At 47.4% G+C, this 16,419-nt stretch overlaps 1 protein-coding gene across 2 annotated transcripts in view; it reads right to left on the minus strand.

The window, feature by feature from the left end:
* The window catches only part of LOC146785916 (anosmin-1-like), a 245,790-nt gene that overhangs the window by 10,004 nt on the left and 219,367 nt on the right, over positions 1 to 16,419 (minus strand). For both annotated transcript variants that reach the window (XM_085635313.1, XM_085635314.1), the window contains exons 9-12: positions 15,785 to 15,937; positions 7,727 to 7,821; positions 3,461 to 3,629; positions 2,382 to 2,614 (exon numbers count right to left, since the gene is read on the minus strand). In XM_085635313.1, coding sequence (XP_085491439.1) covers positions 2,382 to 2,614; positions 3,461 to 3,629; positions 7,727 to 7,821; positions 15,785 to 15,937 — 650 coding nt within the window. The remainder of the gene's footprint in view (positions 1 to 2,381; positions 2,615 to 3,460; positions 3,630 to 7,726; positions 7,822 to 15,784; positions 15,938 to 16,419) is intronic.

Raw genomic sequence — 16,419 nt, forward strand, 5'->3', positions numbered from 1 at the left:
CGGTCTGTTCTTCCAGGGCTGATGATGTCGATACAAAATGATCGTGTAAAGTGGGTTTGGGCAAGCCCCCTTCGCCAGTGGCTCCGACCCCCTCTACCCCGCCAGCCTCATGTTGCCCCGACACTTCACGGATGTGGCCTTTTTGTGCATATATCACATTGGCGACGAGGCAAACAATCTCACCGTTCTTTGCCGAGGTAGCGGGACGTCTCAGCCCTGTGTCCTGGCTTTGCACTAATGTTCACAAGCGCCGTGCAAGCCCCATCAGTGCCCCGGTGAGACAGCGAGTCTGTGGCAAGAGCAGCCTGTGTGCTGCCACAGGATGGATCCTCACGGCCAGACGATAGGGAAAAAATGGCGGATGGAAGCTCCGAAACTTTTTCGGATTCGGGGGCGTGTTCCTGCTATTCTAAAAGGGCGTGGCTAAAAAGTGGAAAGAACAGCAAGGAACACGCCCCCGAATCTGAAAAAGACGGAGCCTATTTGGAGGGACGGCTCTCTCCTCCAATGGCGGGCCTCCGTTTAGGAAGCCAGCCAATGGAGGAGAGGCAAAAAGAGAGGCGGGCTAAGGAGCCACTCTAGGAAACATTAAATCTCGACTTCCGGTTCTGCCTTCGGCAGACCGGTAGTCCTCGACCTAAAAAACAAGTAGGGGTACGGAATCTATTGACTTTATGAAGTAGGGGCACGCTGTGCCCTGCCAATCTCGCCCACTTCGATCACTGCCTACACATCGTAATTGATACCTTTTCTGCAGCTTCATACAGCGCGAACACAACCTGCCAGCACCAAAGCGCTCCACACCAGAAGCACTTATCCCACATGAAATAATACCTTCATGCCTCCGCGGCACGGTAAGGTCAAATCCCAGCGCCGGGTCAACTTCATGTGATTTTGGGCAAATCACTTAATACCCCTGTGCCACAAAAACAGAAAATATGCTCTCAAGTGCAAACCTATGCCTAGCGCGCAAAGCGCCCCAACGCTCCCGGGCCAAGTCTGCTCTATATAAAGCAGAAAAACACATACCAAGTACGCAAGAGCTTTATATATTAAACGAAAATGCCGATTTAAATGTGTTTATCACAGCCACGCCAACAAAGCAAATGCTATTTGTTATATTATAAATAACATACAACTGTCTGTCCGTGTAAAATGAAGGCTAGATGGTCACTCTGGCTCTAAGCTACTTAATTCAGAAAATGCCTCATTTTCCAGCGTTTTATATAGAAGTCAGTACTGCTGCAGCTGGTGTTCCTCCGTCAACACGGTCAACAAGCATTAAAACACTTTATATGAGAAGCACATCTTCTACAGAAAAGCATGCCTTTCTGCCTCCGCGGGATTGAGGAGGTCAATCCCAGCGTCGGGTCAACTTCCTATGAATCTGGGCAAATCACTTAATCCCCAGCGCCACAAAAACAGAAAAAATGCCCTCAAGTGTAAAACCTCTGCCTCACGTGTAAAGCATTTCAATGCTCACGAGCTAGATCTGCGCTCTGTAATTCTGCAAAACACATACTAAGTACGTACGCACTTTACATGGTAGAAGAAAATGCCGATGTCTGTCTCACACCCACTTCATGAAAGCAAATACTGTATGTTATAAATTAACGTACAATGGTATATGTCTGAGTAACACAAAGTATAGATGGTCACCACGTGCGTAAAGAGCTCTTCACAATAAAAACAAGAAGGGCTGGGCGAGAAGGGAGGGGGGAATGTGAAGAGCCTGAATACAAGTGAGAACAAGCATTGGCATAGCCAATAGGTCTCGCCTTTGGGACCTTATAAGTGTTTAGCCATGCAACAGTTGCATAACTAAATACTTATAAGGTCCCAAAAGCGCGACCTATTGGCTATGCAAAGCGGCCGTCCGGCCGCAAAAGTTAAAGTAATCGAGATCGGGATCATGATCAAACATCGTGCGGCCGCAAAAGTGAAAGTAATTGCGGTAAAGCGCGGTGCGCGCGCCCGCGAACCTGCACTGTAGCTCTAGGCTGGCCTGGTAGCACTTTTTGGAGCCCTCTCAATAAGTCTCGCCAGACCAGCGCATGCGCTGGGTCAGGCGAGACCTAAAAAGAGGAGGAGAAGGGAGATGCAAGCAGAGCATCAAAGGGCTGGGTGAGAAGGGAGGGGGGAATGCAAGGAGCAGCTGTGCACGTGCACACCATCGTGCACTCAAGCTCTAGGCCAGCAAAACCATGTGGGTAGCACAAAATGTCTCAAAGAGACAGCTTTCGCTGTCTCAGCGAGACCTAAAAAAAAAGAAAGAAATTAGAATATAAACTGGCACTTCCGGGCATCTCAAGGTACCCACAAGCCACCCCTCACTCATACTGTCAACACACATATATTTATGTACCCCGAGGCACACTTACTGGTGAGAGTGTCAGCGTTTGGGAAATGACTCTGTCATGGTCAGCCCCTTGAAGACCGGTGCCGGATATCTCCTCCCATCTGAACTGGTAGCTGGTGACGGGCTGCTCCCTGGATGGGTCGCGCTGCAGCACCTCCCAGTGGAATTCCCCAGCAATGGAGCCGTTTACACTTCTAAACACAGCCGAGAGTTTCTCCGGCCTCAGCATCACTTTCCTAGACGGCAGGTGGCGCTCTAGCATAATATAACATTAACAGACTTTTAGGCAATGAAGGTGTAAAGAACACAAGCATGAGAGGAATCTTTCGATTAAACTGCTAAAATAATGTGCTCAAAACTCGCTACGAAGGCACCTGAGAAAATGCATAGCATTAACTGAGCTGTTTCTGGTACAGTTTTCGTTAGTTTTGTATTTTGTTTTGGGTAAATGTATTGAGCAGACTCAGCAGACCAACACATCTGGTATCCGTAATGCAGGCATCAGGAGACATAACACCAATGAGCACACATTTCAACACTTAAGTCTTTTGTATTCAAAGTCTGCAATTTACGCTTGAACCACACATCTCTTCCTTCCCCTTCCCTACGCCCCCTCCCAAAAATAATTACTGACAATTTAGATTATACATTTTACCAGTTAGGGAATTCTTTGAAGTTTTCAGAAAAATAGCTTTATTTGCTGAAATGTTTTTTTATCAATATTCAATGGCAAATTCTTCCACATTGATATTTATTTTTTTTGGGGGGGGGGGTCTTTAAAATTGCAAATTTGCGCTTGACATTAAATATCTAAAACACATGATATTTCTGCAGTTCCTTTCCTTTTAGATTACAAGTAGTAAAAGGATTTTACAAACAAAAACCTGGGAATAGAAATTTGGATTTTTAAATTTATTTTCATGATGCATAGTTTTTGTAACCTTCATTTACTTAAGGGTCGTTTAGGACCGTAGGAGAATGTTTAACTGAGCATACTCCCTTAGGTGTAAAACAACCCCACGTAGAACACAGAAAATATTGACAGAAGTGCGAATATTTACTCCAGTCAGGCCTAGTAGAATTTTCCTGTTTGTCCCTTACCCTCTGACACGCATTGCAGGCGCTTTGACCCTTTCTTCTTCAGTGAGCTGCATTTTGGAGTTGTCACAAAGGTCACCGCTTCGACTGACGCTTCCTGGACTGTGATTGGCTGCACAGTCATCTTGTATTTACACGCGAACTGGAGTCCAGTGATAATAAAATGGGAACCCTGTGATCAAGAAAGCACACAAGAGACTCAAAATTCCTTATAAAGGCAACCACCCAGTGAGAACAAAAAAACGAATTTAGCAAATATTTTCCAGGTCCCTTCTTTTGAAAATGTAGATGTCACTTAACACGTATCTAGTGTGACATAATCTCAGCAGTGTCCATGGTATTGGTGATGACACTAAAAAGCCATCATTAGATTGTTTTGGATGGCCCAATGAAAAAGCTGGACTATTTAAGAACAAATAGAAATATACAGGTTTGAATGATTCAGTTGCTCTTTCTGTAAATATCTTTTTTTGTGAGTGTGAACTAGCGTGGGGCACCTCTTTGTTAGGTTCCCCACAATGGGTTGTATGGAAACACCAAGGGACCTATTTCCCCTTTGCTTAAGGCCCAGGAGTGTCAGAATCTCATAAGACCACTCAGATGGTGAGCATGCTCACTCTACACGTCTGGAGAGGTGGCAACAGACGCCATTTCCCTCACTTGAGAAGAGAGGGTAATAAAATCGCTGCACTTGCAAATGCACATTGCATCTTCAGTGTCTAGGTGCTTCATTTTTGCTCAAGAGAGTTGGTACTCATTTGATCAACTTTTCTACTCTGAAAGTTTGAGTTATTGTTAGACCTGTCAGCTTGAGGGTGGTCTCCCCGAAACCTTTTGCCTTCACCCTATTATTTTTCTGAATTTGTTTTTTTTTGGCCTTAGGTCTCTGTGTACTTTACCACTGCTAACCAGTGATGGAGTTGCTGTGATCACTCCCCAAAACATGGTGAACTTGACTATCACCTGATTGGCATATTTAATCTACTTATAAGTCCCTAGTAAAGTGGTATACCATATACCCAGGGACTGTACATCAAATGCTGCTACTAGTGGGCCTGCAGCACTCCTGGTTCCAGCCACTTAAGTAGCCCTTTAAATCATGTATCAGGCCTGCCATTGCAGCCTGCCAGCAGTTTTAGACTAAGTCTAGAACTCCCTTTTTGATAAAACACATAAGTCACCCCTAAGGTAGGCCCTAAACATCCATAAGGGCAGAATGCACTGTAATGAAAAAGTTGGCCATGTAGTTATAGGTTTTACATGTCCTGGTAGTGAAAAATTCACAAATTTGTTTTTCACTACTATGAGGCCTATAGATCCCATATTATAACATTGGGTTACCTTATTACATTTAATAAGTGTTAACCTTTGATTGGGAGCAGGTAGGAAAGTCATGTTTGGTACCTGAGGAATTGTGATTTAAAATCCTCTTTAATGGTAAAGTTGGATTTTAAGTCACAATTCTGAAAATGGCAGTTTTAGAAAGTTAGAATTTGCTTGCCCTAGCCATTTGATGCCTGCAGCCTGATCCTGGGATACTTGACCTTTGTATAGTCCTCCTAGACAGCCAGCCGATAGAGGGACTAGATGTGCCTGAATAGGCCATCACTGGCAGGATGGGGGGCAGAACCGTGCACAGACCCACTCACACATCAATAGGCTGGGCCCTGCTCACAGATAAAGAACTTCACACTGGTCTTTTGTGCCTCTAGCCAAGTTGGAGCCAGGGCGGGAAGGCAGGAATTTCCAGACACTTCTGTGGGGGAAAGCCTCCAGAAGTTTCTGCCACTTCAAAGCAGGCATCAAGGAAGAAAAGGGGGCCCTCAGACACACTCCACAGTTCACTCTTAGACCTGCAGAAGGAATCTCCGAGGACTGCCTGCTGCTGTGTCCTGCTGTGTACTTCAGAGGGACTGCTTTGCTGCACCATGAAGGACTGCTCAGCTGCCTGAAGTATGCTTTGAACCCCAGACATCTGCCCTGCTGCTTGAGCACTGCTCTTCTCCTTGAACCCAGGACTACGAAGACTAGTTGGTTGTAAGTGGTGCTAAAGGCGCCAAGATAGCCCCAAACCAAAACTTGGGACTTAAACATTTTTTGGCCAAAGAGTGCTCTGAGAATCGAAAGGAGACCAGAACATATGTGCTCGCTGATCTGCCCAAAGTGCATCGCTGGTGGGCCTGACTTCGCGGCAGCTCTCATTATGTTCTTCTCCGTAGCAGCAAATCCCATGCAACGGCTCCTCACAGAAGGGGTATCCAGCCCCATTGGCTACAGTCTGCAGCTTCGTCCCGGTAGATATTTTTGGCTTCCAAAAAAGAGGCTAAGTCCGAACAAAGGAATCTTCACTTCAACTTTGTCCAGCGCCCCCAACGATATATCCTCCTGAGAAACCACTAGCTACTTTGCCCCGCTGAACTTTCCCATCTCAGACATTTTTCCTTTAAATTTCTTATAAGTCAGAAGGTAAGTGGAGACCAGGCCCAAACCACTTTGTGTATCCCACCAGCACTCCATCCCGCTCAGCCATAACATTCAACTTTGCCCTGATCTTGTGCGACTAGATGTTCACGGTTGCCATTTTCATCTTTTGGGGGCAAGTTTTCATTTTAAACTTAAAAAATTCATAACTACAATTTTACTGATTGGATTTTTGTTGTTCTGGTGTAAATTTATTAAAATGTACTCTACTTTTCTACATTAGTGGGGAATTTTTCTTGTGTTGTGTTTTCACTTTATTACTATCTGTGTGCTGCATAAACACTTTACTCTCTGTCTCTAAGTTAAGACTGACTGCTTTTGTGGCAAACTACCAGAGGGTTAAGCACAGGTTAATCTAGTGACTTTAGTGATTCACACTAACGGGGACTGTGGCTGTGCTTTGGCAGAGCTCACCCCCTTCCAGTGTCTTGGGAGAATACACAAAATCCAGCAGCTAAGCTATTCACAGTCCTGTGACCCAGGACACTGGCAACACGCACCAAATAGTTAGAACAAGAAAATAGAAACGTATATATTGTCTATAAAATTGAGGTAGCACAATATACTAGAGTTGATATTAAGGTGAAATAACATCAGAACATGACCATATAGAGATTTGTACTAAACAAGCTGGCCTGAATCAAGCAGGCACTTATCTCATAGATAGCCAATGTTAGAGCAAACAGGATAATCTGTCTGTGAATCACCTCTGCCTACAGTCAAGCTGAACATCAAGTCACCCCCCTTCTCCCAGGGTGTTTTGTGGTAAAATAAAATCCTATTGCCATTCCAAAACACTTGTGAAAAGACTGCATCATCACTTCAATAGATAATTAAGGAAACCCCCACCCTTTGTCAATGAATAAGGAACATGAAACTCTTAATATCCTGCTGACTGCTTGAACACTTCTTGTAAGATAGCCCCATATCCAAGCCTTTTGATCAGCATTGCAGCCCTTGAAACTATCTCCATGGACACCAAGCACAGGGTGCTTCTGTTTCCATTCTCACTAAATCACACTGAGTAATATTAACCCAAAGTAGGAGTAGAAAAAGAAGTTTGGTATGTCATCTGGTAATGTAATGCAGTATACTGGACACTTGACACACTGCATTGTAATTCAACATGCATTCCTTAGTCAGCTGGGGTGATGCATCATGAGTCCAATTTACTTGAAAGCTTGTGAAATTTTCCTTATGATATTGTTATTCTGTATGTCCAATTATTGGCTTTAGTAGCTATTACTATCCTTAAATACTCCTCTTGTTCCAACATATGCTAAACAAGACTGACATCTTAGAGTGCTAAAGGTGCCAAGTGGCACCATGTCTTGAGTACAATGTTCAGCCGATCATGGCTTTTTAGCCAGCAGAACATTACTGTCTAGGATGTTTGAGATTATAGCCACCTGGCAATGAACAAGACGGGGAAAAAGGGAAGTCCAGGTAAAGGTATTGCACATGCCATTGAGCCCTTTGCAGCAATAGAGCTGTGTTACCCACTATATAAATAATGAAGAAAATTAGAGAAAAGTGATAGGCATTAAAAATAAAATATGTATGCTATCCCCCAATACCTATATTATTACTGAATTGATGCAACGGGTATTTTCAATTGCATGATATCACTAGTACGCAAAACCCGCAGTGTGTGTGAAGTCACTCATTGCTAGAGCACATTCAAAGCCTTGTGCAACTCTTTTCATAGACTAATTTATTATTTTATCCATATCCACCATGATGTCAGTGCACCTGCTGCTACTGAGAAATAAGCTTCACCATATGTACCTGGACTGTTGCCCTTTGCTCGTCCGCTGTGTTGTTGCCCGCACAAATTTCGGGCTTCCATTTTATAAGGTAAGCACTGGACTCCCCGTGGTTGTCTGTAAATCAAATTTCACAAATTTGTTAGCATTTTCCCTTAATACATGAACTTCAAATGCAAACTTATCAGACAGCTTTTCTTTTAAGGACTCAAATATGAATTATTTTGTAGAGCCTTCTCTTTATATGTGAAATCAGTAGATCAGGGGATCTGACTTTGAGTTTAATGAAATCTTTACATGAAGTCAATATTCAAAGATGGCTGCAAGTTGTCCACTCCGCAGTGACTTGTACCCCTGCATCTTCACCCTAGATATTGTATTCAAGTATGCATCTATCATTTAAAACACACTGAAATCGAAACAAATATTACAGCTTTTCTTGCCCTACCATAAGAAAGCAACAAATACGAAATTGCGAAAATTGATATCTGCCCATTTAAGGAGAAGTTTGGCTGATAGAGCACACAAAAAGTCGCAGTTGTAACATTCAAGGAGATTTAGGGCCCTGTCTATAAGTTGGCGGACAGCCCATCGTTTTGCCAGGGAAACAGAGAAAAGCAGGCGGTGATTTATATTGCATTGTCAGGAATCGCCGTCATGGCCTTTCTTGCCGGTGCCTTTCGCTAATCGGTGAAAGGCTGTGCCAGCATGATGCAGCCCTGCCCCAAACTTTTTTATTTGTCTATTCTCAAAAATTAAATTCCGAAACAGGATTTTCTTTTTTGAAAATAAAATATGTAATGCTCTCCTTTGCCATAGGAGTTATCTACCAAGACAGGGGAAGCATTAATAGCAATTTGTTTCTTACCTCCTGTTTGACGGACAGTAAATACTTGGTGATATGTCTGCCCATCCTGATTGGGTGGGAGGACAATTAGCTGTTTCTCCGACAGACCTTACTCCATCGGACCGTCAGAGGTTTGGCTATGGTGGTGACGGAGTAGTCTGCAGTAGCCAAACCTATGGTACGCCCACATCTAAATCAGGTGATCGAACCATTATTTTTGTACTTATATAGCGCACTTCTACCCAGGGGTCTCGTAGCGCTGTATTCATACCGCTGTGGAACCCTTCCTGGTTGTCCTGTGAGATGTCCACTCCTGGGCACCCCCAAGGTGAAGCCAGGCATCCTAGCGCTGTGGGGGCCATTGTGGAGATTAAACAAGCTATTGCCCAGAGTTGCACAGTGGGACCCATGATTAGAATAGGCACCGAGGCGAGACTATCAGGTCCGGGGAAATTGAATCCAAGAGCTGCTGAGGCAGGAATTGAACCCTGGTCCCGGGCCAGACCTCTGCATCAGGGTCTGCCGCTCTAACCATTGAGCCACACTTCTCCACTGCATCAGGGTCTGCCTCTCTAACCATTGAGCCACACTTATGTTGGCAGGACGGCAACTCCATCATGAGAGAGTATCTTTACAGCCAGCATATAATTCAGCCCCTCAGTTCTGTTCTTTGGAGGTGAATAGCACATTGTTTTTACCCGATTACACATGAGGGGTTGCTTAAGTGGCAAAACATTGACGGGCCACTGATAAAGGTCTTGAGCTCTCTTGCGGACCAGAACATGACCTGGAAGGTTTAAAACAGACGTTTCATTGGCCAGGGTACTGAGTTCATCCCTCTGGCCTCATGCATCAATGGAAAGAGAGGTAACGGTACAGGGAGGCAGACTTATAGCATCGTCCAAGGAGGCATTAATAGTGGTCAGAGTGACTGATGCCAAGGCATTGACGCAAACCTATATTCTCTTTTAAAAGAAATATATTGATCAATTAACAAGGAAGACATAGCATTACATCTCAATTTAGAATCTTCTAAGATCATCTTTTGTTTACTCTCCAAACCCCTATAAGGTTAAAGGAAAGGGCGAAGGAAGGCCAGGAGATGGGAAAAAAGGGGACTACTTAATATACTGACACAACACACTGCATTTCCTCTGGGCCACCTCATTCAGATAGCTCAGTGTTCCAGTTCTTGTGACTTTGCTGTTACTTTCATATTTTGTATCGACGCCAGAAAAATCCTGTGGTTTTTGAAGCTCTTCTGTGCAAGCAGTGAAATACTGATATATGGTAGGCCCAGGTATATAGTTCAACAAACTAACTTTAAAAGAACAACAAACACAAGTCAAAGCAAACACATACTGTGCTATCCCAGTAAATTAAAATTCTAAAAAACAGTAAGTTTTACACAATAGCACTCTCGTCAGCCAGTTTTATATGGGAGTTACCACCTGTGGAAAGTCATCCTTTTATGCCCTGATCACCCCAATTTTTTGATTGATACTGGTGGTAACTGACTCTTGACTGGGTCCTGGGCCCTGCTAACCAGGCCCAGTGCCCTGCCTAAAAGGTATATGGTAATTAGATGTAATTACAATTGGTACTGACAACATACCTGTAAGTCCCTAGTATGATATGGTAGGGCATGTAGGTTTAGAGGCCCAGCAGATTGAATGCTCTTAAGTGTGCACTGCCTTTTTGCCTGCAGTCATTTTAAAAGTCAGCCCTGCTCTGCAAGCTGCTTTTAAATTGAAATTATATGCAAATTTGACTTTCGATTTAAATGTTCTTCCAAAGCACAGTTACTCATAGTACGGCCCGCGGGCCGCCAGCGGCCCGGCAAGCCTTCCTTGGCGGCCTGCGGACCTTGCAGACATCCTACCTGTGTTTAAAAAATTTAAATAGTGTTAGCAAACACTGCGGGTTGCAGCAGCCCGGACTCTGAGACTCTGCTCTGTGGGGGCCGGGGGATTCCAGTGATTGTCAAAGTGGAAATGCAGGGGCCTAAGAGGTGAAATACAACAAAGCTTTATTAACATGTAAATGGTCTTTTAAAGACCTGTGAAGTACTCGGTGCGGCTGAGGGCTGACACACACATGGGGTGAGATGACAGAGGGTGACGGAGGGAGGGAGAGGGAAACAGAGGGAGAGGGAAGGAGACAGAGGTTGACAGATGATGACAGAGAGGGAGACAGAGAGGCGCAGTCTGGGGGAGACAGGGAGCGAGACAGAGGGAGAGGGAGGGAGGCAGAGGGAGGGAGAGGAAGGGAGACAGAGAGAGGCAGAGAGAGGGAGGCAGAGAGGGAGGCAGAGAGGGAGGGAGACGGAGGGAGGGAGACGGAGGGAGACAGAGAGAGGGAGGGAAACGGATTGAGGGAGACAGGGAGGGAGGGAGACAGAGAGAGAGACGGAGGGAGGGAGACAGAGGGAGGGAGACAGAGGGAGGGAGACGGAGGGAGGGAGGGAGATGCAGGGAGATGGAGGGAGACGGAGGGAGGGAGACGGAGGGAGGGAGGGAGGGAGAGGGAGGGAGACGGAGGGAGGGAGACAGAGGGAGACAGACGGAGGGAGGGAGACAGAGGGAGGGAGACGGAGGGAGGCAGGGAGACGGAGGGAGACAGAGGGAAGGAGTGAGACGGAGAGAGACAGAGCGAGACGGAGCGAGACGGAGGGAGACAGAGGGAGAGGGAGGGAGACAGGGAGGGAGACAGAGGGTGACAGAGGGAGGGAGGGAGGGAGGGAGACAGAGGGAGAGGGAGAGATAGAGGCAGGGAGACAGAGAGAGACGGAGGGAGGGAGATGGAGGGAGGGAGACGGAGGGAGACGGAGCGAGACGGAGGGAGAGGGAGGGAGAGGGAGGGAGCGGGAGGGAGAGAGACAGAGGGAGGGAGACAGGGAGGGAGATTGAGGGAGACCGAGGGAGGGAGAGAGAGGGAGGCAGGAAGAGATAGAGGGAGGGAGACAGAGAGAGACGGAGGGAGACGGAGGGAGGGAGGGAGATGGAGGGAGGGAGACGGAGGGAGACAGGGGGAGGGAGGGAGACGGAGGGAGGGAGACGGAGTGTGAGAGAGAGGGAGTCGGAGGGAGACAGGGAGGGAGACAGGGAGGGAGACAGGGAGGGAGACGGAGGGAGACAGAGGGAGAGGTAGGGAGAGGGAGAAAGAGGGAGAGGGAGTGAGGGAGACAGAGGGAGACAGAGGGAGGGAGACGGAGGGAGGGAGGGAGACAGACGGAGACAGAGGGAGGGAGGGGGACGAAGAGAGACGCGAGAGACAGAGCGAGACGGAGCGGGACGGAGGGAGACGGAGAGGGAGGGAGCGGGAGGGAGAGAGACAGAGGGAGAGGGAGGGAGACAGGGAGGGAGACGGAGGGTCACAGAGGGAGGGAGGGAGGGAGACAGAGGGAGAGGGAGGGAGACAGGGAGAGATAGAGGGAGGGAGACAGAGAGAGACGGAGGGAGGGAGACAGAGGGAGATGGAGGGAGACAGTGAGGGGGAGGGAGACAGGGGAGATAGAGGGAGGGAGACAGAGAGAGACGGAGGGAGGGAGATGGAGGGAGTGAGACGGAGGGAGACAGAGGGAGGGAGAGGGAGGGAGACAGAGGGAGAGGGAGGGAGACGGAGATGGAGGGAGAGGGAGGGAGACAGGGAGGGAGACAGGGAGAGAGACAGAGGGAGAGGGAGGGAGACAGGGAGGGAGAGAGAGAGAGGGAGGGAGACAGAGGGAGGGAGACAGAGGGAGAGAGAGACAGAGGGAGAGGGAGACAGAGGGAGGGAGACAGAGGGAGGGAGACAGAGGGAGGGAGACAGAGGGAGGGAGACGGAGACAGGGAGGGAGACGGAGACAGGGAGGGGATGGAGGGAGGGAGACGGAGGGAGACAGAGGGAGGGAGACAGAGGGAGGGAGACAGTGGGAGGGAGACAGAGGGGGGAGACAGAGGGGGAGACAGAGGGGGAGGAGGGAGACATAGAGGGAGGAGGGAGACAGAGAGCGAGGACGGCGACAGAGAGGGAGGAGGGCGATGGAGGGAGAGAGACAGGGGGAGAGAGACAGGGGGACAGAGGGAGGGAGACAGAGGGAGGGAGACAGAGGGGGAGACAGAGGGGGAGGAGGGAGACAGAGAGGAAGGAGGGAGACAGAGAGAGAGGAGGGAGAAAGAGAGGGAGGAGGGAGACAGAGGGAGGAGGGAGGAGGGAGGAGGGAGACAGAGAGGAAGGAGGGAGACAGAGAGAGAGGAGGGAGAAAGAGAGGGAGGAGGGAGACAGAGGGAGGAGGGAGGAGGGAGGAGGGAGACAGAGGGAGGAGGGCGATGGAGGGAGAGAGACAGGTGGAGAGAGACAGGGGGAGAGAGACAGGGGAGAGAGACAGGGAGAGAGAGACAGGGAGAGGGAGGGGGAGAGAGGGAGAGGGAGGGGGAGAGAGGGAGGGAGAGGGGGAGGGAGTGGGAGGGAGGGAGTGGGATGGAGGGGGAGAGGGAGAGGGAGTGGGAGGGAGTGGGAGGGAGGGGGAGTGGGAGAGAGAGAGAGAGAGATGTGTGTATGCCGGGTATGGTGGCTCAGTGGACGAAGGCGTCTGCTGCAGGGACCTGTGTTCAACCTCATGGTCACAATTCTTTTTTGCTTTAGCACCGCCCCTCCCCCTCTGACCCCGCCCCCACCGGAGCGGCCCTCGGCCACAAACCACACTGTAAATTTGGCCCTAGAGAGAAAGTTTGTGAGTACCCATGTTCCATATAAAACTACATTATCTGTACATATAAGTTAGGTGTCCCCAGGGTAGGTTGCCATGTAAAATTAGGCAGAGACATTTTAAAAGATGTTTTATTTTCCCTGGTGAGATAAAAACTGCCAATTTCGTTTTTCCCCATGATAGCATTTTAGTTTCGTCGGCTAACATGGGAATACTTTAATAAAGTATAATTATTGACAGGAGTGAGCTAAACTAATATTTCAAGAACTTAAAAGCCTTGCCACTGTTGAATTTATCATTACTATATCAGAAGAGAAGTTATAAAACTTTCTTTTCAGTGAGCCAAAATCCAGCCTTCTAGCAGCCACTCCTGATTGGACAGTCTTGCCAGGCTGAGCCAAACTGCTTTGAAGCGGTGATAAGTGGCCTGCTAGGGACAGAGGTTATCGGGGGGCAGAGATCTGCAACAGCATAGAACATGCTGGGAAGGGGGTAGGGTAAACAAACTGATCTTCAAAGAGAGCAGGTCAGTAAGGCTGCAAGCCAGGCCTACCACCTCGTCCTGTACCCCAGCCAGATGTGATCCCCAGGAATGGAATTTGCAAGAGGCCTCGGTGAGATTAAAGGGGAAGGAGCCCCATCAAAAGTTTGGCTTAACCCCATGGAGAAAGATTCTCCATCTTGAATTATAAAGTACAGTGCTTTGAAGGACAAGAATAAGCCACACTTTGGAGGAAGCTGTCATACCTTTGGGAGGCAACTTGTACCCCATTGGTAAGGAGTGCCCCTCGCTTGTAGCCCCAGAACACTAGATAAATATGGGAGAGCTGCATAGCAACTCAGATCTGCTGCCTGAAACTACAACAAGCAGAAGGACTGCCCTGCTGGAACCCTGGCCTGCATCAAAAGGAATGCACTCCGAATGACTGAACCTGCTGCACACTAAGGAACTACAGCTCTAAGGACTTTGCCTTGCTCCAAAAAGAGAAGAATTGGACTTCCTGAAACCACAGGTTAAAAGAGCTCCACCTGCATCAACTGCAGTAAGAAGAACCCAGCTAACCGCCTTCAGGTGGACTTTAAAGGATTTGGCCAGGTGCATTGTGGGAACTGCAGTCCCAACTTTCAAGGAGCAACTCAGAGAGTCTGGAACCTTGGATGTGGGTTTTGGATAATTTGAACCTTCAAGAGGAACTTCAGGAAGGACTTCCAGAAGTTTGGAGCAACTTTTGGAAAAAGCTCCATAAAATGACCGACCTGTCATCGAGTTAAGCTGACTACGTCAAACTGCAGCCCGGCCTGGATTTCATGTTCGTCCTACTGTAAGCTCTGGAGCTCAAGAAACTTTCAACAGTTGACCAAGGGCTCCTGCTGAGCCAAGCCGACTAAGCTGCTGCGAATCTGGCCGGCTGGAGAGGCCCACTCAACGTCAAGAGAACATCTTCCAGAAAAGTTTCTTAGTGCGAAGGTATATTTTTGACAGAGGCCATCTGCTTAATGCATCCAACCAGGGCTCCCTATCGGTCGGCCTCAAACTTTGACTTTGTCTCGGTCAAGCACGAGCAGATGTGCCAATTTGGAGCTATTGGTTTTTAAGCACTAGAAAGTGTTTATTCTTTAAAAATTCATATCTCTGGTTCCCTACGTCTGATTTTTGTCGTTTTGGTGTCATTTCAAAGATACAAATAGTTCCTATCTCTATAAATTGGTGTTGAATTTTTATTGTGTTGTCTTACTTATTTAAGTATCGGTGTTTTTAAATGCTTTACACACCTGTCTCCTAAGTTAAGCATGCCTGCTCATTGCCAGCTACCAAGGGTTGACCAAGGGAATGATTTATTGAGACCTTGTCTGGGCCTTTTATTGTATTGGTGGCCTTATTGCTAGTGGTAGGTGTATACCTACTCCTACTAATAATCCACCTTCCAACACCACCAACCTGTACTTTGTGGGCCATGCCTTCACCCACTATTGTTCCCGAGCCCTGTCAGCCATTATGGTGCAGGAGCCCAGCCCATTATCCATGTTTGTGAAAGAGCTCTACGTCAGTCTGTATTGTGAAGAAGCTGCATAGGAAATCCAATCAGCCAACATGATGCAGGGATCACCATAAGCCAACGTTGTACAAGTTCACTTATGAGCATCCTGCACCATTCCTACCCAAACCCTTCAGGTCCCGTCCCAGAGTCAATTCCACCTGCCCGTAGACTCCCACAGGAACCCCCACCCCTTAGACGCATTTCACAGTACCTTCACACCATAGACTCCTGCCTCAGAAATCCTACCTGCAGGCACTTTTTGAGGGCTCTCACTCCTAGAATGTCCAGCCATTCACCTTCTTTCAATGTTTGTCATAGACACACCCTCTCCAGTATTCACCCATCTACAGTGTCCATCAATAACATTACCCTTGAAGTCTAGCTAGCTTGATATGTGACTGGTTCTGCACTCCCTTCAAACTTTCAGAGGCACTGACCATTTTGAAACCCTGTGATTTCCATAGTGCAGCCAGCCTCTCATTCAACCTCATCTGGTTTATGTACCTTCTGTTTTTTTCCAGTAGATTTTTACTTGCAACTGGCCATCATGGTAATAAGGAGAGGCTGCTTCCACCTTCTTTACGGGTGACGCCTTGTGTAGCGCTGGTAACTCATTCGATACCACAGCATCGGGGTTCAGACTGCGATCTTTGAGATCTGAAAATGTAAGCACAAAAACATTTATGTTTCACAAGTAGTGTAGCTGATATCTCAGAATACCATTGGATCTAGAGAAACCCTTCACTAGAGGACATTCACACTACGGTCAATATTTTGACCAAGTGAACTGCGTTCTTTTTTTAAAAACACTGAAAATATTATCACTGAGGTAGAGCTATTGTAATCGGTGACATTTTTTACCCTATTTAAAATTAGGATGACTATTTTGGGATGGTGAACACCAGGGCTAACTGGTGAACATTCAAATAATAAGTATTTAAACTCCCTGCTGAACCTGTCACGAGAGCATAATCCAGCTGCGGCCCGTTCAGGTAAGAGCGGTGAGGCCGGGTTGGGGGAGGGGGGAATTTGACAGAGGACCACGATGAAAAATTAAATAAAAAATTAATTTTCCCTCATCGTCGTCTGTTGAAATCCCCCCCGCACTCAGCCTCACCGCTTTTACCTGCATGGGCCGC

This window comes from Triturus cristatus, chromosome 11 (genome assembly GCF_964204655.1).
Source record: "Triturus cristatus chromosome 11, aTriCri1.1, whole genome shotgun sequence".
NCBI lineage: Eukaryota > Metazoa > Chordata > Amphibia > Caudata > Salamandridae > Triturus > Triturus cristatus.